General features: G+C 47.8%; 1 protein-coding gene across 4 annotated transcripts in view; it reads left to right on the top strand.

Moving 5' to 3' along the window:
- SYTL5 (synaptotagmin like 5) overlaps window positions 1-20,068 on the top strand; it is a 223,346-nt gene extending 203,278 nt beyond the window's left edge. For all 4 annotated transcript variants that reach the window (XM_056558932.1, XM_056558931.1, XM_056558933.1 and 1 more), the window contains 4 exons: window positions 804-915; window positions 2,638-2,767; window positions 4,249-4,457; window positions 18,961-20,068. In XM_056558932.1, the coding sequence (XP_056414907.1) occupies window positions 804-915; window positions 2,638-2,767; window positions 4,249-4,457; window positions 18,961-19,118 (609 nt within the window). In that variant the 3' untranslated portion in view covers window positions 19,119-20,068. The remainder of the gene's footprint in view (window positions 1-803; window positions 916-2,637; window positions 2,768-4,248; window positions 4,458-18,960) is intronic.
- The last annotated feature ends 4,416 nt before the right edge of the window (window positions 20,069-24,484 follow it).

Below are 24,484 nucleotides of genomic sequence, written 5' to 3'. Positions count from 1 at the left end.
TCAAACGACTTTACCAATATCCCATAACCCGAGGCCACAGCATGCAATTCACACCAGTGGGATCATGCACTATGCCTTCCAGGATACTACATTTTTCATTATATAAATACCTATTATCCTATGGTAGGTAATAACTTGGGCTTTATGAAATATTTCTTAGTAATTCTACATTACCAGTTGCAGAACTAAGTTTGTTTTTTCACATCATAAAATTAGAACTCTTTAGAAAAGGGTGTCAGACATATCACCATCTGTTCCATGTTTAAAGTATAGAGCAGTCAATCTGTAGAACATTTGCCAGTCTATATAAAAATATAGGAGATAGATTAAATGAGCCTTGAAATGCCTAAGAAAATCTCCTGACACTTATTTCCAGATGGACTTAATTTTGCGCTAATTCATTCTATAACTTTTATAAATATTTTGCTACAAATCTCATGTCTCATAAGGGCCTTTTAACCACACTATTTTTCAGAAGCTCAAAATGATCTTTTATATAATATTTACCAGTGTTTCTATAAGCTATAACTAATTGTACTTTTTATTTGGAAGACTCTTAAACAAAGTTATGGGATTTTGCATTTTGCATTACATTTTGGCCGACCCCCCAAAATGTAAATTTTGGTGTCATTAAAATGCACACAGTTTCTGTTGGTGAGCCTAACAACAGTTCAGTTAGCCACATTAAGCGGCTTTCTACCTGGCAAATATAAAATCTAAGAAAATCTTATTACTGTAAATTGCATATACATTTTAGAAGAGTAAATAAAGTGTAATATGCGTTTTTAAAAATTATTTTTAAGATGGATTCAACATCAGAAGTCACTCTGCAGTATAAAGGAGAAATTATAATTGGCTTACGATATATACCTCCAGAAAAGAATTTGACTCTTCCATTGGAACCAGTTACAACAGGTAAAGTCAAATAAGTAAAATATTCATAGGCTCTATTACTGGAATAAACTTTACTCTTACTCTTAATCTTGTTCTTAAATGGGTACTCCACTGCCCCAGTGTTCGGAACATTTTGTCATCTGAACATTTTGACATCACGGCCATCCCCCCTTGTGACGTCACGCCCCTTCAATGCATGTCTAAGGGAGGGGGCATGGTGACTGCCACGCCCCCTCCCATAGACTTGCATTGAGGGGACGTAGCATGATGTCATGAGGGGCGTAGTTATGACTCACGGCCCCGCAGCCTACACCCACCGTTCGTAACAAAATGTTCTGAACGCTGGGGCAGTGGAGTACCCCTTTAAGAAGGGGTATTTCCCTGAGAAACAGTTTGTACACTAGATAACGTTTGACTCTCTGCTGTGCTGCTGTCGGTCTCTGGGTGGTAAATGCCTGCTTTAGCCCACCCTGCCTAGGCATTACTCACCAGCCACTTGACTAGGTTTTCCAGACACCTCCGTAGGTCCTTACAGCCGGTAGACTGCTCCTTTCTCAGAATTCTTTCCTGTTCTCCTTTTTTTGGTGTATACAAACATTTCTAAGCATACTCACCTCCCAAAACTATGCCCAACCAGAGAACAGTTGCAGTTCTTGTTCATGTCTGTCTAGAAAAGGGGTACATACAGTATATGTCTACATGTCTCCTCTGTCACACTATCTTTATCTTTTGTTTTTGTGAGGTACCACTAAAACTTACATTGCTTACAGGAGGAGCGTATACTCTCACAGTCTTGGTTATTCTCATCATTGTAGGCACCTTTTACCTGGTGCCAGACACTTCGACAGGCTTTCAGTGGTATTACTCTGCCCTATAAAGTGGTCCTTCAGTCTTTACAACTGCTGCAACGTTCACTATTGTAGTATTAAAAACTTGAAAGACTTTCTTGTCTTATTAGGTGTAGTTTTGTTTAACAATATAACCGAATATAGAACAAAACACTGGCCTAAATGTTTTGGACACCTGAACTTTATGTGCCTCCATATACTTTTCATTGATTATTTTTATTATTACAAAGCTACGCCTATTATTATGGAGTCGATTTCTATTTGCTTCCATAACAGCCTCTACTTACTAAGAAGGTTTTCTATAAAACTTTGGGATGCTTGTTTTGTTCCCCCTGGTATAGCATCTAAAGCAGTGTTTCTCAAGCACAGTTCTCAAGTCCCCCCAACAGGTCATGTTTTCTGGATTTCTTTATATCCGTGATATAATTGTGGTGATGCCTGATTCACTGACCATAATTATATGACTTGTGAAAGACTAAGGAAATCCAGAAAATATGACCTGTTGGGGGGACTTGAGGACCGTGCTTGAGAAACACTGATCTAGCGGGCCTATTAGATATTGGCTAGGCTTTAAATAGATATTATTTGGGCTACCGCCTACTTTGTGTTGCCCTTTTATGTCCTGGGTTAAGTATATTCTTCATTGTGTATACCTGTTTTCTAAACATACAGTTTGGTTTATGACTATTTGTTATGCTGTATTTTACTACATTTATGATGTCGAAAAAAAGGTTTTCCACTAGGTGTTGGAGAATATCTATGGAGAATTTATGTCTAATGTTAGACATTTAAGCTATTTGTCCTGTCTATTTTAATGTAAATTACTAGTGCTTTGTAATGATCAATGCAGTACAAGCGAAATGTCTTTATAAATTACAATTTGCTATTTTAACAGGAAAGAAAAGTTTCAAGAGGTCAAAGAAAGTTCCTATGCCAACAGGGGGAATCCTTGAAGTACTTGTGAAGGAGGCCAAAAACTTAACTGCTGTGAAATCTGGGGGAACTTCAGATACCTTTGTTAAAGGGTACGGCTAGACATATACTATTCTGTTTAGATAAACAGCTGAGCCTGTTAGTTAATAGTCTTAAGATATGGTACTATAGTACTGTATAGGTGTTTTTTTTTATTGCACTTTGCCACTGCAAATATGTTATAAAACACTTACAGGGGTACTCCACCCCCTAGACATCTTATCCTCTACCCAAAGGATAGGGAATAAGATGACGCAGCAGGACCCCCGCGATGTTGGCTGCGGCACCCAGACATCCGGTGCACGGGGCGAATTTCGCTCCATGCCGGATGACTGGCGATGCAGGGCGGAGGCTCGTGATGTTACGGCTGCGCCCCACTCGTGATGTCACAGCCACGCCCCCTCAATGCAAGTCTATGGGAAGGGGCGTGGCGGCTGTCATGCCCCTTCCCATAGACTTACATTGAGGGAGTGTGGTCGTGACATCATGAGCGGGGCACGGCCTTGACATCATGAGCCTCCGGCACTGCAGCCAACGCTCTAAACGAAAGCCGGGTGCAGCACATAAATCTAGACTTGTTAAGTATGTTATCAGAATAGAAGCAGCTTCATTATCTGAATGATAGGGCATTACATGTGTAACTACCGTATTTATCGGCGTATAACACGCACTTTTTAGGCTAAAATTTTTTGCCTAAAGTCTGTGTGCGTGTTATACGCCGATACACCCCCAGGAAAGGCAGGGGGAGAGAGGCCGTCGCTGCCCGCTTCTCTCCCCCTGCCTTTCCTGGCGTCTAGAGCGTTGCTGTCGGCCCTTCTCTCCCCCTGGCTATCGGCGCCACTGCCCGTTCTGTCCCCCTGACTATCGGTACCGGCGCCCCATTGCCGGCGCCGATAGCCAGGGGGAGAGAAGCGGCGCCGACAGCCAGGGGGAGAGAAGGGGCAGCGGCACCCATTGCCGGCGCCGCTGCCCCGTTGCCTCCCCCCATCCCCGGTGGCATAATTACCTGAGTCGGGTCCGCGCTGCTGCAGGCCTCCGGCGTGCGTCCCCGGCGTCGTTGCCGCGACTCAGGTAATTATGCCACCGGGGATGGGGGGAGGCAACGGGGGCAGCGGCGCCGCTTCTCTCCCCCTGGCTATCGGCGCCGGCACGATAGTCAGGGGGACAGAATGGGCAGCGGCGCCGATAGCCAGGGGGTGAGAAGGGCCGACAGCAGCGCTCTAGACCCCAGGAAAGGCAGGGGGAGAGAAGCGGGCAGCGACGGCCTCTCTCCCCCTGCCTTTCCTCGGGGTATATCGGGGTATACACGCGCACACACACACCCTCATTTTACCATGGATATTTGGGTAAAAAACTTTTTTTTACCCAAATATCCTTGGTAAAATGAGGGTGCGTGTTATAGGCCGGTGCGTGGTATACCCCGATAAATACGGTATATGGCTATTATAATAATTACCCCATAAGGACTCCTTAATGATGTTGTCATGTATATTTGGCTTGTGATATACATTTAAAAAGCTGTTTCCCTCCTCAGATATCTGCTGCCAGATAACAACAAGTCCACAAAGCACAAAACTCCCATAATTAAAAAGTCTGTCAATCCTCAGTGGAACCACACCTTCTCCTTCACCAACCTTCAGCCCAATGACCTGCAAAATGTCTGCCTAGAGCTTACCGTATGGGATAAAGAGTCCTTATCAAGCAACATATTTTTAGGTGGCGTCTGCTTGGGCTGTGGCAGTGGTAAGTACTGAATCACTAAACTGATTATGGTGTATTTTTCCTTCTAAAGGAGAATATAACATTAGTGCAGACATATTCAGAGGTTGGTGGCCCATAGACACCATCATTTTGCCGTAATGAGTGAAAACTTTAACCCTTTACATGAAACTTTATACATATATATGAATAAATACAGTATTTGTACAATTACTAACTGGTAGCCGTGATCAAATGTGTTTTTAATATTATTGGTACCCTTGGTTCTCTATATGTGTTAATTTTAGAATATGTTGCAGTTTTTTAGGGGCGTTTCTAGTTAAAGGGGTTTTGAACCCCAAGGGTTGTATACCCTAGATGTTGAGTACTGCAGTTTATTGCCCTCTGGGATACTGTTATTTAGCGTCAAGGTGGTCAAAAGCTGAGCATGATTATAAGAAACTCATTAATCAATTTCTCTAAGACAAAAACTGCTTAGCCCATAGCAACCAATAGCAACCAATCACAGCTTTTATTTTCATATTACTCTTTTAAAATGAAAGCTGAGCTCTGATTGGTTGCTATGGGTAAATAAGATTTTGTCTCAAACACTTTTGATAAATATTGGAACATACAGCTGATCAGAGGACATTTTGTGTAACTTGAGGTCACTTCTAAAGTGTACTTGTCACTTATAAAAACTTTTGACATGTCCTAGAGACATGTTAAAAGTTTTATTCTAAGTCCGAGTGTTGAGACTTTGACCAATTGTTAGAAAAAGCGTCTTGAAGAGCAAGGCTGACCGAAACAATGTCATACACTTAGCTCTCTCTTCTCCCAGCTAGTTCTAGCAATCGGTCAGAGTCTGAACCCCGACCAATGAAAACTTTTGACATGTCTCAACAGAAAATGTTCTTTAAATTACATTTAACTCATTTAACTCATTTCATATTACTGCATTCAATACATGAAAGCCACTCCAGCCTACACAAATGCTATTCTCTCTTGCCAATCTCGGTAAGAGGGCATTCACAGCCTCCTATGTTGCATGAATACGTTAGCAAATGGGATGTCTTATCCGTACATAGAAAGGCACAAGTCCAGTCTTGGACTCTACAGCATGATTTGCTGCACTTTAGGATCTGACTCCTAGTCACTTTTAGACCCAAATGTATTCACTGGCAGACCATATTCACACCATTAAAGTCACACCATACAAAGGCCTCTGGCACAAAAAATGGCACTAGTATTATGAATTACCATATTTTTCGCCATATAAGACGCACTTTTTCTTCCCCAAAACTGGGGGGAAAAAGTCGGTACGTCTTATACGGCGAATACACACACCTATCGCGGCGGTCCCTGCGGCCATCAACGGCCGGGACCCGCGGCTAATACAGGACATCACCGATCGCGGTGATGCCCTGTATTAACCCTTCAGACGCGGCGATCAAAGCTGACTGCCGCGTCTAAAGGGAAAGTGACACTAACCCGGCTGTTCGGGACCGCCGCGACTTCACCGCGGCGGTCCCGACTAGCCCGACTGAATAGCCGGGCTAGTGCTTACAGGACACCGGGAGGGACCTTACCTGCCTCCTCGGTGTCTTCTCCGTTCAGGGATCCCCTGTATGGCCGGCGCTCACCTTCCTCGTCATCACGTCGTCGCGTACGTGCGTCGGCGTGCGTAACGACGTGATGACGGCGACGGAGAGCGAGGATACCCGGCCGGCAGCAGAGACGTTCCGGAGCGACGGGGACACGGCAACAGCGATGGAGCGACATCCAGGGCAGCGGTGACGGGTCCGGAGCGGCGGGGACACGTGAGTATTACCTCCTATGCAGTGGTCTTCAATCTGTGGACCTCCAGATGTTGCAAAACTACAACTCCCAGCATGCCCGGACAGCCAACGGCTGTCCGGGCATGCTGGGAGTTGTAGTTTTGCAACATCTGGAGGTCCGCAGGTTGAAGACCACTATTGGGTTCAAAATCTTAAATTTTTTAGATTTTGCACCTAAAAATAGGGTGCGTCTTACACGCCGGTGCGTCCTATAGGACGAAAAATACGGTACACACTGGATAATACACATACGTAGGGCAATGATACACTGACTGCATGCCAACAGGTGAGTTGAAAATCAAGAGATAACTCACGGTTTCATGGAAATATTCTTCCGGCTTTAATTGTTCATTCTTATTGCACAACGGCTCGTCTCACACGACATTTTATGACAGCATATTAGCAGCAGAAAACAGCAGCATAATGTAATTATGTAATATAGTTGGCGAGCAGTCAGGGTATCATTGCCCTACGTATGTGTATTATCCAGTGTGTTTAATGGGTTGAGTTGAGCTCCAAGAGTACGGGCATTCATCTTTGATGTGAATATCACATAGGAACTCAATTATTTTGTTTCTACGTGGACTTATGAATTACACATGGCATGTGGGGGGAGGGCTGAACAGAACTTCAAGGTATAAATTTGATTTTAATAGTGAACATATTTTCCGATACTCCAGATGTTATGTCTACAGTGAGTACAAGTTACTAAATTAATCTTGATCTACTTAAAGCTCCCATCACATCTAATATGCTGCCTGACTTCAGTAATGTCTTTGCATTTAATGGAAAAAAGTAATTAAAAATTAAATGTGCTTATTTTATGTATAAGCCGTTTCTTTTGAAAATCCAGTTTCTCTGGAAAACATCATAGTGCCTATAGCACTACTTTGAGCTTCTATATTTTATAATTTATCCAGTCATATGAAACCTTGGTTATTTACTTATTTACTTGGTGCTTAATATTGGCCTATTCTGACCACTGTAACTTTTCTTTTTCTGTATATGAGACTGTAGGAGGGCTGCCTTTTGTATTTCTTATCAGTATCATTTTTGTTTAGATGAGACTTTTTGATCACTTTTTATAAAAAAAAATTCTGTTGTATAAAGTAACTCAAAATCAGCAGTTCTGGACTTTGGTATATTTTGACATTTACGCCATTTACCATGTGGTTTCATTAACATTATATTTTAACAGTGCAGACATTTCTATCTTTTAATTTCACATATGGGAACTATTATAAGCGATCAAGGGATTACTTATGCTGTTCAATACTGTGTCAGATCATTGATAAGTTAAATTGGTACATTGCTAGTACAGTCTGCCTGAGCCAATACGGCCAGCAAGTAGGCCTTCAGAGGGCCACCAGCCACTGTTTTAACTGATGGACCTATTAGTCTCCCAACACCCCTGACACCTGCCATTTTGCTTTTTAAATGCAGTAATCGGCATTGATTGCAGCAGCTAAATGGCTAAATGATGGATATCAATGTGATGTGACTGCTGGTGTCTGTCATTAGCGGTGAGTGTCAGCTGCTGATAGCAGCCGGTACTCACAGGGTATAAAGCAAGCTCAGCTTCTGAGCTTGCTTTATAGTTCCTGACGACACACAGGCTGTGTATATACGGCGTGTGTTAAAATATATTGGGAACCTTGTATGTGCATGTACATGAATAAGCTATTTAGCCCCAATACACAATGCTTATAATCTTTTATTATTAAAAAGTGTAAGGATAATAGCAGAAAATGTTAAATAATGGCTTAGCTATATAAAGAGCTGAGCTGTGAATATAATACACACCACAGCATAACAAAACAAGCTCAATGTTCCTTCCACCTAAGGGCGTATGTGTGCACTAGCAACCATACACTAAATTAAATTGAAACAATGAGAAGTTGACTAGAAGATACTTTTTATAATGTACAATATGAACAAATCAATGAAAACAATACATATAATAAAAAAAACTAAAATATTAACTCCTTAAGGACGCAGCCCTTTTTCATCTTAAAGGGGTTCTCCGGTGCTTAGACATCTTATCCCCTATCCAAAGGATAGGGGATAAGATGCCTGATCGCGGGAGTCCCGCCGCTGGGGACGCCCGTGATCATGCACGCGGCACCCCGTTTGTAATCAGTCCCTGGAGCGTGTTCGCTCCGGGTCTAATTACCGGCGACCATAAGGGCCAACGGCGTGTGATGTCACGCCTCCGCCCCGTGTGATGTCAAGCTCCGCCCCTCAATGCTAGCCTACGGGAGGGGGCGTGATAGCTTTGTCCTTTGGATAGGGGATAAGATGTCTAAGCACTCTTTTTCGCAATTCTGACCACCGTCGCTTTACGCATTAATAACTCTAAAACGCTTTTACCGAATATTCTGAGTCTGTTTTTTCATGACATATTCTACTTTATTTTGGTGGTAAATTTTCGTCGTTACTTGCGTCCTTTTTTGGTGAAAAATCCCAAAATTTCATGAAAATTTTGAAAATTTTGCATTTTTCTAACTTTGAAGCTCTCTGCTTGTCAGGAAAATGGACATTCCAAATAAATGTTATTTTTATTCACAAATACAATATGTCCACTTTATGTTGGCATCATAAAATGGATATATTTTTACTTTTTGAAAAAATTAGAGGGCTTTAAAGTAGAGCAGCAATTTTCAAAAATTTCATGAAAATTGCAAAATCTGAAGGGACAGATGTTACAGAACTACAACTCCCAGCATGCCTGGACAGTCTAGGCATGCTGAGAGTTGTAGTTTGGCAACATCTGGAGGGCTACCGTTTGGGCACCACTGTAACAGTGGTCTCCAAACTGTGACCCTCCAGATGTTGCAAAACTAAAACTCCCACTGGGAGTTGCAGTTTGTCACCCACTAGGAAGGGCAGCAGTAAATATCGCTTACTGCCCCCTACCTTTCCCCCCACCCCCCACCCCCGTTTCCCTACCTGCGCCGTGATCTCCGCTGTCTACAGCGACGATCGGCAGTCCCCACGCATCTTCTTTGCAGGTACCGGCCTCCATCTTCTCCCCCCGTTCTGCCCGACACCCAGGGGTGGGCCGACCGGGGGGTTGCCCCGTTTTGAGCAATGGCAGGGGATAGGAGGAGAACGCAGCACTGCGACCTTGCTCCTATCCCTCAGGATGATCAGGGCTGTCACTGACAGCTCCGATCATCCCTATTTTCCGGGTGATCGGGTCACCAGAGACCTGATCAGCCCGGAATAGCAGAAAATTGCATGTCTGAATTGATGTCTGAATTGAATGATTTCAGCAGGCATCCCGGTTCGGTCCCCAACCGGCTAGCGACGGGGACCAGAATTCCCACGGGCGTATGCATACGTCCCACGTCTTTAAGGACTCGTGATGCAGGGTGTATGCATATGCCCGGCGTCCTGAAGAGGTTAAATGATACAACCACAGTGCTCTCTGCTGACACTTCTGTCCATGTCAGGAACTGTCCAGAGCAGGAGAGGTTTGCTATGGGGATTTGTTCCTGCTCAGGACAGTTCCTGACATGTACAGAGGTGTTAGCAGAGAGCGCTGTGGTCAGACCGAAAACAAATTCAAAAAGAAAAGAACTTCCTCTGTAGTATGCAGCTGCTGATAAATACTGGAAGGATAAAGATTTTTAAATAGAAGTAATTTACAAATCTATATAACTTTCTGGAGCCAGTTGATTTTTTTTCCACTGGAGTACCCCTACTAAGTGTATCTGTCATTAGCAAAAACTTTTTATATATAATGTTATATAAAAGTATATGTATATTTGTAATATATATGTTTACTGATGACAAGCAGAGCTCTGTGCACTGAGGACAAGCAAGGCTCTGTACACTGATGACAAGCCGGGCTCTGTACACTGAGTAAAAGCGGGGCTCTGTACCCTGAGGACAAGCGGGGCTCTGTGCACTGAGGACAAGCAGGGCTCTGTACACTGAGGACAAGCAGGGCTCTGTACACTGAGGACAAACAGGGGTCTGTACACTGAGGACAAGCGGGGCTCTGTACACTGAGGACAAGCGGGGCTCTGTACACTGATGACAAGCCGGGCTCTGTGCACTGAGGACATGCAGGGCTCTGTACACTGAGGACAAGCGGGGCTCTGTACACTGAGGACAAGCAGGGCTCTGTGCACTGAGGACAAGCAGTGCTCTGCACACTGAGGACAAGCAGGATTCTGTACACTGAGGACAAGCAGGATTCTGTACACTGAAGACAAGAAGGGCCCTGTACACTAAGGACAAGCAGGACTCTACACTGAGGACAAGCAGGGACCTGTACACTGAGGACAAGCAGGGCCCTGTACACTGAGGACAAGCAGGGCTCTGTGCACTGTGGACAAGCAGGGTTCTGTACACTGAGGACAAGCAGGGCTCTGTGCACTGTGGACAAACAGGGATCTGTACACTGTGGACAAGCAGGGCTCTGTACACCGAGGACAAGCAGGGCTCTGTGTACTGAGGACAAGCAGGGCTCTGTGCACTGAGGACAAGCAGGACTCTGTGCACTGTGGACAAGCAAGGCTCTGTGCACTGTGGACAAGCAGGGCTCTGTACACTGAGGTCAAGCAGGGCTCTTTACACTGAGGACAAGCGGGGCTCTGTACACTGAGGACAAGCAGGGCTCTGTACACTAAGGACAAGAAGGGTTCCGTACACTGTGGACAAGCAGGGTTCTGTACACTGAGGACAAGCAGGGCTCTGTGCACTGTGGACAAACAGGGATCTGTACACTGTGGACAAGCAGGGCTCTGTACACCGAGGACAAGCAGGGCTCTGTGTACTGAGGACAAGCAGGGCTCTGTGCACTGAGGACAAGCAGGGCTCTGTGCACTGTGGACAAGCAGGGCTCTGTGCACTGTGGACAAGCAGGGCTCTGTACACTGAGGTCAAGCAGGGCTCTTTACACTGAGGTCAAGCGGGGCTCTGTACACTGAGGACAAGCGGGGCTCTGTACACTAAGGACAAGAAGGATTCTGTACACTGAGGTCAAGCGGGGCTCTGTACACTGAGGACAAGCGGGGCTCTGTACACTGATGACAAGCCGGGCTCTGTGCACTGAGGACATGCAGGGCTCTGTACACTGAGGACAAGCGGGGCTCTGTACACTGAGGACAAGCAGGGCTCTGTGCACTGAGGACAAGCAGGGCTCTGTACACTGGGGACAAGCAGGGCTCTGTGCACTGAGGTCAAGCAGGGCTCTTTACACTGAGGACAAGTGGGGCTCTGTACACTGAGGACAAGCAGGGCTCTGTACACTAAGGACAAGAAGGATTCTGTACACTGAGGACATGCAGGATTCTGTACACTGAGGACAAGCAGGGCCCTGTACACTAAGGACAAGCAGGACTCTACACTGAGGACAAGCAGGGACCTGTACACTGAGGACAAGCAGGGCCCTGTACACTGAGGACAAGCAGGGCTCTGTGCACTGTGGACAAGCAGGGTTCTGTACACTGAGGACAAGCAAGGCTCTGTGCACTGGGGACAAACAGGGATCTGTACACTGTGGACAAGCAGGGCTCTGTACACTGAGGACAAGCAGGGCTCTGTGTACTGAGGACAAGCAGGACTCTGTGCACTGAGGACAAGCAGGGTTCTGTACACTGTGGACAAGCATGGCTCTGTACACTGAGGACAAGCAGGGCTCTGTACACTGAGGACAAGCAGGATTCTGTACACTGAGGACAAGCAGGATTCTGTACACTGAGGACAAGCAGGACTCTACACTGAGGACAAGCAGTGCCCTGTACACTGAGGAAAAGCAGGGCCCTGTACACTGAGGACAAGCAGGGCTCTGTACACTGTGGACAAGCAGGGTTCTGTACACTGAGGACAAGCAGGGCACTGTGGACAAGCAGGGCTCTGTACACTGAGGACAAGCAGGGCTCTGTGCACGGAGGACAAGCAGGGCTCTGTACACTGAGGACAAGCAGGGCTCTGTACACTGTGGACAAGCAGGGTTCTGTACACTGAGGACAAGCAGGGCTCTGTGCACTGTGGACAAGCAGGGCTCTGTACACTGAGGACAAGCAGGGCTCTGTACACTGAGGTCAAGCAGGGCTCTTTACACTGAGGACAAGCGGGGCTCTGTACACTGAGGACAAGCAGGGCTCTGTACACTAAGAACAAGAAGGATTCTGTACACTGAGGACATGCAGGATTCTGTACACTGAGGACAAGCAGGGCCCTGTACACTGAGGACAAGCAGGGCTCTGTGCACTGTGGACAAGCAGGGTTCTGTACACTGAGGACAAGCAGGGCTCTGTGCACTGGGGACAAGCAGGGATCTGTACACTGTGGACAAGCAGGGCTCTGTACACTGAGGTCAAGCAGGGCTCTTTACACTGAGGACAAGCGGGGCTCTGTACACTGAGGACAAGCAGGGCTCTGTTCACTAAGGACAAGAAGGGTTCCGTACACTGAGGTCAAGCAGGGCTCTTTACACTGAGGACAAGCAGGGCTCTGTACACTGAGGACAAGCGGGGCTCTGTACACTAAGGACAAGAAGGATTCTGTACACTGAGGACAAGCGGGGCTCTGTACACTGAGGACAAGCGGGGCTCTGTACACTGATGACAAGCCGGGCTCTGTGCACTGAGGACATGCAGGGCTCTGTACACTGAGGACAAGCGGGGCTCTGTACACTGAGGACAAGCATGGCTCTGTACACTGAGGACAAGCAGGGCTCTGTAAACTGAGGACAAACAGGGCTCTGTACACTGAGGACAAGCGGGGCTCTGTACACTGAGGACAAGCGGGGCTCTGTACACTGAGGACAAACAGGGCTCTGTACACTGAGGACAAGCAGGGCTCTGTACACTGATGACAAGCCGGGCTCTGTGCACTGAGGACATGCAGGGCTCTGTACACTGAGGACAAGCGGGGCTCTGTACACTGAGGACAAGCAGGGCTCTGTGCACTGAGGACAAGCAGGGCTCTGTACACTGGGGACAAGCAGGGCTCTGTGCACTGAGGTCAAGCAGGGCTCTTTACACTGAGGACAAGCGGGGCTCTGTACACTGAGGACAAGCAGGGCTCTGTACACTAAGGACAAGAAGGATTCTGTACACTGAGGACATGCAGGATTCTGTACACTGAGGACAAGCAGGGCCCTGTACACTAAGGACAAGCAGGACTCTACACTGAGGACAAGCAGGGCCCTGTACACTGAGGACAAGCAGGGCCCTGTACACTGAGGACAAGCAGGGCTCTGTGCACTGTGGACAAGCAGGGTTCTGTACACTGAGGACAAGCAAGGCTCTGTGCACTGGGGACAAACAGGGATCTGTACACTGTGGACAAGCAGGGCTCTGTACACTGAGGACAAGCAGGGCTCTGTGTACTGAGGACAAGCAGGACTCTGTGCACTGAGGACAAGCAGGGTTCTGTACACTGTGGACAAGCATGGCTCTGTACACTGAGGACAAGCAGGGCTCTGTACACTGAGGACAAGCAGGATTCTGTACACTGAAGACAAGCAGGATTCTGTACACGGAGGACAAGCAGGACTCTACACTGAGGACAAGCAGTGCCCTGTACACTGAGGAAAAGCAGGGCCCTGTACACTGAGGACAAGCAGGGCTCTGTACACTGTGGACAAGCAGGGTTCTGTACACTGAGGACAAGCAGGGCACTGTGGACAAGCAGAGCTCTGTACACTGAGGACAAGCAGGGCTCTGTGCACGGAGGACAAGCAGGGCTCTGTACACTGAGGACAAGCAGGGCTCTGTACACTGTGGACAAGCAGGGTTCTGTACACTGAGGACAAGCAGGGCTCTGTGCACTGTGGACAAGCAGGGCTCTGTACACTGAGGACAAGCATGGCTCTGTACACTGAGGTCAAGCAGGGCTCTTTACACTGAGGACAAGCAGGGCTCTGTACACTGAGGACAAGCAGGGCTCTGTACACTAAGGACAAGAAGGATTCTGTACACTGAGGACATGCAGGATTCTGTACACTGAGGACAAGCAGGGCCCTGTACACTGAGGACAAGCAGGGCTCTGTGCACTGTGGACAAGCAGGGTTTTGTACACTGAGGACAAGCAGGGCTCTGTGCACTGGGGACAAACAGGATCTGTACACTGTGGACAAGCAGGGCTCTGTACACTGAGAACAAGCAGGGCTCTGTGTACTGAGGACAAGCAGGACTCTGTGCACTGAGGACAAGCAGGACTCTGTGCACTGAGGACAAGCAGGGTTCTGTACACTGTGGACAAGCATGGCTCTGTACACTGAGGACAAGCAGGGCTCTGTACACTGAGGACAAGCAGGACTCTGTGCACTGAGGACAAGCAGGGTTCTGTACACTGAGGACAAGCAGTGCCCTGTACACTGAGGACAAGCAGGGCCCTGTACACTGAGGACAAGCAGGGCTCTGTACACTGTGGACAAGCAGGGTTCTGTACACTGAGGACAAGCAGGGCACTGTGGACAAGCAGGGCTCTGTACACTGAGGACAAGCAGGGCTCTGTGCACGGAGGACAAGCAGGGCTCTGTACACTGAGGACAAGCAGGGCTCTGTACACTGTGGACAAGCAGGGTTCTGTACACTGAGGATAAGCAGGGCTCTGTACACTGAGGACAAGCAGGGCTCTGTACACTGAGGACAAGCAGGACTCTGTGCACTGAGGACAAGCAGGGTTCTGTACACTGAGGACAAGCAGTGCCCTGTACACTGAGGACAAGCAGGGCCCTGTACACTGAGGACAAGCAGGGCTCTGTACACTGTGGACAAGCAGGGTTCTGTACACTGAGGACAAGCAGGGCACTGTGGACAAGCAGGGCTCTGTACACTGAGGACAAGCAGGGCTCTGTACACTGAGGACAAGCAGGGCTCTGTACACTGTGGACAAGCAGGGTTCTGTACACTGAGGACAAGCAGGGCTCTGTGCACTGTGGACAAGCAGGGCTCTGTACACTGAGGACAAGCAGGGCTCTGTACACTGAGGACAAGCAGGGTTCTGTGCACTGGGGACAAGCAGGGCTCTGTACACTGAGGACAAGCAGGGCTCTGTTCACTGAGGTCAAGCGGGGCTCTTTACACTGAGGACAAGCGGGGCTCTGTACACTGAGGACAAGCAGTGCTCTGCACACTGAGGATAAGCAGGATTCTGTACACTGAGGACAAGAAGGATTCTGTACACTGAGGACAAGAAGGGCCCTGTACACTAAGGACAAGCAGGACTCTACACTGAGGACAAGCAGGGCCCTGTACACTGAGGACAAGCAGGGCTCTGTGCACTGTGGACAAGCAGGGTTCTGTACACTGAGGACAAGCAGGGCTCTGTGCACTGTGGACAAACAGGGATCTGTACACTGTGGACAAGCAGGGCTCTGTACACCGAGGACAAGCAGGGCTCTGTGTACTGAGGACAAGCAGGGCTCTGTGCACTGTAGACAAGCAGGACTCTGTGCACTGTGGACAAGCAGGGTTCTGTACACTGTGGACAAGCATGGCTCTGTACACTGAGGACAAGCAGGGCTCTGTGTATTGAGGACAAGCAGGACTCTGTGCACTGAGGACAAACAGGATTCTGTACACTGAGGACAAGCAGGGCTCTGTACACTAAGGACAAGCAGGGCTCTACACTGAGGAAAAGCAGTGCCCTGTACACTGAGGACAAGCAGGGCCCTGTACACTGAGGACAAGCAGGGCTCTGTACACTGTGGACAGGCAGGACTCTGTACACTGAGGACAAGCAGGACTCTGTACACTGAGGACAAGCAGGGCTCTGTGCACTGAGGACAAGCAGGGCTCTGTGCACTGAGGACAAGCAGGGCTCTGTACACTGAGGACAAGCAGGGCTCTGTACACTGTGGACAAGCAGGGTTCTGTACACTGAGGATAAGCAGGGCTCTGTACACTGAGGACAAGCAGGGCTCTGTACACTGAGGACAAGCAGGACTCTGTGCACTGAGGACAAGCAGGGTTCTGTACACTGAGGACAAGCAGTGCCCTGTACACTGAGGACAAGCAGGGCCCTGTACACTGAGGACAAGCAGGGCTCTGTACACTGTGGACAAGCAGGGTTCTGTACACTGAGGACAAGCAGGGCACTGTGGACAAGCAGGGCTCTGTACACTGAGGACAAGCAGGGCTCTGTACACTGAGGACAAGCAGGGCTCTGTACACTGTGGACAAGCAGGGTTCTGTACACTGAGGACAAGCAGGGCTCTGTGCACTGTGGACAAGCAGGGCTCTGTACACTGAGGACAAGCAGGGCTCTGTACACTGAGGACAAGCAGGGTTCTGTGCACTGGGGACAAGCAGGGCTCTGTACACTGAGGACAAGCAGGGCTCTGTTCACTGAGGTCAAGCGGGGCTCTTTACACTGAGGACAAGCGGGGCTCTGTACACTGAGGACAAGCAGTGCTCTGCACACTGAGGATAAGCAGGATTCTGTACACTGAGGACAAGAAGGATTCTGTACACTGAGGACAAGAAGGGCCCTGTACACTAAGGACAAGCAGGACTCTACACTGAGGACAAGCAGGGCCCTGTACACTGAGGACAAGCAGGGCTCTGTGCACTGTGGACAAGCAGGGTTCTGTACACTGAGGACAAGCAGGGCTCTGTGCACTGTGGACAAACAGGGATCTGTACACTGTGGACAAGCAGGGCTCTGTACACCGAGGACAAGCAGGGCTCTGTGTACTGAGGACAAGCAGGGCTCTGTGCACTGTAGACAAGCAGGACTCTGTGCACTGTGGACAAGCAGGGTTCTGTACACTGTGGACAAGCATGGCTCTGTACACTGAGGACAAGCAGGGCTCTGTGTATTGAGGACAAGCAGGACTCTGTGCACTGAGGACAAACAGGATTCTGTACACTGAGGACAAGCAGGGCTCTGTACACTAAGGACAAGCAGGGCTCTACACTGAGGAAAAGCAGTGCCCTGTACACTGAGGACAAGCAGGGCCCTGTACACTGAGGACAAGCAGGGCTCTGTACACTGTGGACAGGCAGGACTCTGTACACTGAGGACAAGCAGGACTCTGTACACTGAGGACAAGCAGGGCTCTGTGCACTGAGGACAAGCAGGGCTCTGTGCACTGAGGACAAGCAGGGCTCTGTACATTGAGGACAAGCAGGGCTCTGTACACTGAGGGCAAGCAGGGCTCTGTACACTGAGGACAAGCAGGGCTCTGTACACTGAGGACAAGCAGGGCTCTGAACACTGAGGACAAGCAGGGCTTTGTACACTGAGGACAAGCAAGGCTCTGTACACTGAGGACAAGCAGGGCTCTGTACACTGAGGACAAGCAGGGCTCGGTACATTGAGGACAAGAAGGGTCGGTACACGGAGGACAAGCAGGGCTCTGTACACTGAGGACAAGCAGGACTCTGTGCACTGTGGACAAGCAGGGTTCTGTACACTGTGGACAAGCATGGCTCTGTACACTGAGGACAAGCAGGGCTCTGAACACTGAGGACAAGCAGGGCTTTGTACACTGAGGACAAGCAAGGCTCTGTACACTGAGGACAAGCAGGGCTCTGTACACTGAGGACAAGCAGGGCTCTGTACATTGAGGACAAGAAGGGCTCCGTACACGGAGGACAAGCAGGGCTCTGTACACTGAGGACAAGCAGGACTCTGTGCACTGTGGACAAGCAGGGTTCTGTACACTGTGGACAAGCATGGCTCTGTACACTGAGGACAAGCAGGGCTCTGTGTACTGAGGACAAGCAGGACTCTGTGCACTGAGGACAAACAGGATTCTGTACACTGAGGACAAGCAGGGCTCTGTACACTAAGGACAAGCAGGGCTCTACACTGAGGAAAAGCAGTGCCCTGTACACTGAGGACAAGCAGGGCCCTGTACACTGAGGACAAGCAGGGCTCTGTACACTGTGGACAGGCAGGACTCTGTACACTGAGGACAAGCAGGACTCTGTACACTGAGGACAAGCAGGGCTCTGTGCACTGAGGACAAGCAGGGCTCTGTGCACTGAGGACAAGCAGGGCTCTGTACATTGAGGACAAGCAGGGCTCTGTACACTGAGGGCAAGCAGGGCTCTGTACACTGAGGACAAGCAGGGCTCTGTACACTGAGGACAAGCAGGGCTCTGAACACTGAGGACAAGCAGGGCTTTGTACACTGAGGACAAGCAAGGCTCTGTACACTGAGGACAAGCAGGGCTCTGTACACTGAGGACAAGCAGGGCTCTGTACATTGAGGACAAGCAGGGCTCCGTACACGGAGGACAAGCAGGGCTCTGTACACTGAGGGCAAGCAGGGCTCTGTACACTGAGGACAAGCAGGGCTCTGTGTACTCAGGCTCTGTGACATGCCTTTGGCTCACACCGCAGGATGATTGACAAGCCAGGAGCCTACACAGAGTTCTGCTTGTCCCGCCCTCACTTCCTGTATTTGGTTTAACAGAGATACACAGGGAAATAACTGCAGGGACAGACAGCATTTTTTTTACCCCAAAATATACACATTTTTTAACCAATATATATTACAAATATAAATATAATCTTATTATCTACATTATGTAAAAAGTTCTTGCTAACGACAGGTACACTTTAAGTCTAGAAGGTTGATGCTTAAGAACTAGAAATCCAAACTGTGGAAAAAGTCTTATGAGAGGCTCTGAGCAGAGGAAAGAATCTATTCTAAAGTGTAATATGTAAAGTAAGGGACACTTTGTCGGATGAACTTGCTCTCATACTGATTTTACACACTTTTACTTCTACAGGGACAAGTTATGGAAATGAAGTTGCTTGGATGGATGCTCAGGGGGAAGAAAAATATTTGTGGCAAAAGATGATGGACGATCCTGGCAACACAGTCGAAGGAACCCTGATGCTGAGATCTACCATGTCCAGGCGCAAGAATACCAACCAGAGCTCTTAACACAATGGGGACATTGTAGCACACGATGACCAGGCCATCATTTATTTCTTTCTCAGCAGCATTCTCCTGCTTGGTTTCACTGTAATGCTTGAGAGATGACTGTCTGTGGTACCGTAACAAGAGAATAGTTACCATGATCTGTATATATGATTCATTCCTTGCATGTGCTGGACCGTACTTTAGTTCTAAATACATTCTTAGACAGGTCTGTGGCTTATACGGAGCATTCCTTACTTGACAGCACACTACAAGATAATCTTGAAAGGCCAGTAACCTCAATATTTTTATACTTTGCTGTATTTGTTTTATCTTATTATGATCTGACCATCAGATGCTGTGGATACATTTTGCCTACTTTTTTCTAAGTTGCGGTCTGTTCATAGGTTGTGTAGCATAATACTGAAAGGGGTTCCCTGCTTTGAACAATCCTTACTTTTTTAAAAAAGGTCCCTTGAAAATAAGCGTTTCTCACAATGTCCACCTGCTGAGACCCCCATTGATTTGCTGTAATCTGTGGAGAATCCTGGAAGTTTTTCCCTACAGCACTACTAGAGGGGATTGGAGGCATTGCACAGTGTCCATTCAAATTCATTTATTGTCTGTGTAATACAGGACGGGATAAGTCCTCCAGGGAGACAAATGCTCTGTGTAACTGTGCTCCACTATGGCCAAGAGATCAGGATCCTAAACTAAGGACCCCTCTCCATGGATTTATGATTCCCTAGTTGCTACACAACAAAAATTTGCTACATGACTGTGCCCTGTTCTTGTGTGAAGTGTCATGACCATATCGTATTTTCAACAAATGTGGACAAAGAAATCACAACTTGCGTATGTACCGTATTTTTCGCCCTATAGGACGCATCGGCAGATAAGACGCACCCAATTTTAAAGATGCAAAATCTAGAAAAAAAAGATTCTGCACCCAACAGGGATCTTCAACCTGCGGACCTCCAGATGTTGCAAAACGACAACTCCCAGCATGCCCGGACAGCCAACGGCTGTCCGGGCATGCTGGGAGTTGCAGTTTTGCAACATCTGGAGGTCCGCAGGTTGAAGACCACTGGTATAGGAGGTAATACTCACGTGTCCCCGCCACTCCGGACCCGTCACCGATGCCCTGGATGTCGCTCCATCGCTGTCGCCTCGTCCCCGGGGTGTCCCCGACGCTCCGGACGTCTTCTTCCCCGCTATCCACGCTCTCCGTCGCCGTCATCACGTCGCTACGCACGCCGCTCCTATTGGATGACGGGACGGCGTGCGCGACGACGTGATGACGTCGAAGGAAAGCGCCGCCATGCAGGGGATCCCGGCACGGAGCAGACACCGAGGAGGCAGGTAAGGTCCCTCCCGGTGTCCTGTAAGCTGTTCGGGACGCCGCGATTTCACCGAGGCGGTCCTGCACAGCCCGACTGAGCCGGGTTAGTGTCACTTTCGCTTCAGACACGGCGGTCAGCTTTGATCGCCGCGTCTGAAGGGTTAATACAGGGCATCACCGCGATCGGTGATGTCCTGTATTAGCCGCGGGTCCCGGCTGTTGATGGCCGCAGGGACCGCCGCGATAGGTGTGTATTCGCCGTATAAGAAGCACCAACTTTTCCCCCCAGTTTTGGGGAAGAAAAAGTGCGTCTTATACGGCGAAAAATACGATATTCAATTTACTTTTAAACTTACACCTCTTTCGCAGCCTTATGAAAAACAAGAACAATGAATCAATGTAACACTAGAGATTAATCTGATTTTTTAGTATAGTTTCTTTGTATAATATTAGTTCTTAATGAGAAATGACGATAATAGGAAATAATAATGTAACTTTATAGTCTATGTAACTAGACATCTATATTACTATGTTCACAGGTGTTCGGTTGGGAGCCTATGTCCCTTTTTACAGATTTTTTTCCAACTTTTTGTACAGTTACAATGCAGACAATAACAGGACCACAGTAGACCCATCATATGTCTATGAAAAGCCACAATGCAGGTGTGAAAAGTGTCTATGATAAACATTAAGGTATTGCTAAAGATTCCAAGCACAATTCACAAGCAGAAATCCATAGAATTATTTTACCTGAATTAAAAGTAGTGATCCACAGAATGACATTATATAGATACAGTATGTAAAAAGATGATATTGGACAATAACGGTTGGATATGTGATCTTGGGGCCGTAACCGTTCCACCAATATACAGTTGAGCAGATGTTGTTTTGTGGATCATCTGAACACTAGCAGCACAACTTCTACAGCACAATTTTCAATCCAAATAGATTTTAAAGGGGTACTCCGGCGCTTAGACATCTTATCCCCTATCCAAAGGACGTCACACTCCGCCCCCCTCAATGCAAGCCTATGGGAGGGGGCGTGACAGCGCTCCGGCCCCGTGATCGACAGTAATCAGACCCGGAGCGAACACGCTCCGTGGGCTGATTTTAATGGGGTGCGGCGTGCAAGATCACGGGGGTCCCCAGCGGCGGGACCCCCACGATCAGGCATCTTATCCCCTATCCTTTGGATAGGGGATAAGATGTCTAAGCGCCAGAGTACCCCTTTAAGAACTATTGTCTGGTATCTGCACAATGGGTTTCTTTGTTTGGGGCATAAGTGGAGGTCCTGGGTAACAGAACTCTACGTATCTTATTTTTGGACAATCTGAATCTAGGGATAATTCCTATTATGTGAATTGCACATTTAGACTTTAGCATTTAGCAAGAACTATTTTGTACAGGAGGCAAACATTTCAAACTTACATGGACTTTTGAAGCAAATTCTTTAACCATAGTATCATTTCATAAACTTTAGAGAATTAAAGGGGTTGTCCAGGATTTGAACTGAACTGCCACATGGAACTGATCTGTGATACCACACACAACCTGAGGACAGGTGTGGTGCTGTTTCTGGATGAAATAGTTTTTTTCTCCAATCCTGGATAACCCCTTTAATGCAGCCATATCCGTCCAGTTCCATGATGATGCATATCAGACCATTGTTAGGATTTGGCAGGCTGGATGTGGATCCTCTGTGTCAGCGAGGGATTGGCACGGACCGTGTCGGTGGACCGATTCTAGGGTTGCTACTGGTATTCACCAGAGCCCGCCGTAAAGCGGGATGGTCTTGCTGCGGCGGTAGCAACCAGGTCGTATCCACCGGCAACGGCTCAACCTCGCTGACTGCTGAGAAGGCGTGGGACAGAAGGACTAGACAGAGGCAAGGTCAGACGTAGCAGAAGGTCGGGGCAGGCGGCAAGGTTCGTAGTCAATGGCGATAGCAAGAGGTCAGGAACACTGGTAAGGCAAACACTATAACGCTTTTTCTGGCACAAGGCAACAAGATCCGGCAAGGAAGTTAAGGGGAAGTGAGGTTAACAGACAGGGAGCAGGTGGAGGCTAATTAGACTGATTGGGCCAGGCACCAATCATTGGTGCACTGGCCCTTTAAATCTTAGAGAGCTGGCGCGCGCGCGCCCTAGAGAGCGGAGCCGCGCACGCCAGAATGTGACAGCCGGGGACCGGGACAGGTAAGTGACTTGGGATGCGATTCGCGAGTGGGCGCGTCCCGCTATGCGAATCGCATCCTCGTCGTCAGTGTCAGTGCAGCGCTCCCGGTCAGCGGGTCTGACCGGGGCGCTGCAGAGAGGAGAACGCCGCGAGCGCTCCGGGGAGGAGCAGGGACCCGGAGCGCTCGGCGTAACAACCATACTCTGAGAGTGAGATATTACCACACTACTTTATGCCTTGTTATAAAGGGGGGGGGGGGGGGGGGTATAAGCAGTTGTAAAGGACAGGAGACAATTCCTATGAGAAGGGAGAGGAATCATGGAGATTATAGTTCTTCACATTGTTAAAGGAATACTCCATTGGAATTTTTTTTTTTAAATCAACTGGTGCAACAAAGTTAAACAGATTTGTAAATTACTTCTATTTAAAAATCTTAATCCTTCCAGTACTTATCAGCTACTGTATACTACAGAGGAAGTTCTTTTCTTTTTTTAACTTCTTTTCTGTCTGACCACAGTGCTCTCTGCTGACACCTCTGTCCGTATCAGGAACTGTCCAGAGCAGGATAGGTTTGCTATGGGGATTTCCTCCTGCTCTGGACAGTTTCTGACATGGACAGAGGTGTCAGCAGAGAGCACTGTGGACAGACAGAAAAACAATCCAAAAAGAAAATAACTTTCTGTGGAACATACAGCAGCTGATAAGTACTGGAAGGAATAACATTTATTAATAGAAGTAATTTACAAATCTGTTTAACTTTCTGGCACCAGTTGATGTAAAAAAATAATGTTTTCCACTGGAGTACCCCTTTAATCCACAGCAAGTCCAGGCAGCAGAAAATAACTGTGACACACAGAGCTGAGAAAGATGGTGGTAATGAAGCGTGACTGATTCTAAATGATGGTAGCTCACAAATAGATACTATTCTGCATTTTTTAAGCTTGAACCACTCTTTTGAAAGTAGCCACATGCTAAGTCATATATGGCTTTAAAGTGTTTGTCTGCTATTACAAACTAAAGCAGAAATCGTCTCACAACATCCATTACCCTCTGCGTTCTTCCCCTTGTCCTTCTCTATTGTCCTTCTATCGCTCCCTCTGGACTGTGATTACCTAACAAGTAAATTCACATAATACAGATTTGAATACAGATTGTTTACTGTATTCCTGTGAACCTCTGAGGCTGAATAAAAGATATATTCAGAAGCACAGTATAAACCATGATTTAAAGGGGTACTCCAGAGAACTAAACTTATCAGGCACTTATTCCCTATCCACAGGATAATGGATAAGTATCTGACTGCTGAGACACCCCGCAATCTCCTGGGCGGGGGGCCCTGGCTACTTACTCGTCCTTGTCGCACTCCAGCCCCAACCTTTCTGGACACGCGCAAGTAACAGCCATCTCCTCCATTCACTGGCCACAGCGATGTCTCCTGTCAGCCATTATTCCTACTCATCTCTAAAGGTGGGGGTGCTCAGGAAAATGGTAAGTAGAGCAACAAGAGCAGTCGGACCCCCTGTGATCAGACACTTATTCTCTATTCTGTGGATAGGGGATAAGTTTTGTTCACTAGAGTACCCCTTTAAATCTCAGAATAAAGGCTCCTTGTTGCCCATGGCAACCAATCACACTTCAGATTATATTTTCTAAACCGTGCTGGAAATACTTTCAGGTTCGTATGGGCAACATGGCAAATGTTCTCCCTGTCAGTTGTCAGGGATTAGGCCAGTTATGTTGCGTACTACATCTTATTGTGAATGTTTTATTTGTACCATACATTTCTCTTCTGAAAAAAAAAACTATTATTATATAAACAGCAACATTTAAATATGTGGATTCAAATGACTTTAACAGCAGCATTCTGAGGCAT

Source organism: Hyla sarda, chromosome 2 (assembly GCF_029499605.1).
Source record: "Hyla sarda isolate aHylSar1 chromosome 2, aHylSar1.hap1, whole genome shotgun sequence".
Taxonomy (NCBI): domain Eukaryota; kingdom Metazoa; phylum Chordata; class Amphibia; order Anura; family Hylidae; genus Hyla; species Hyla sarda.
The sequence above is the reverse complement of the archived record's forward strand: the minus strand, read 5'-3'. Positions and strand labels throughout refer to the sequence as shown.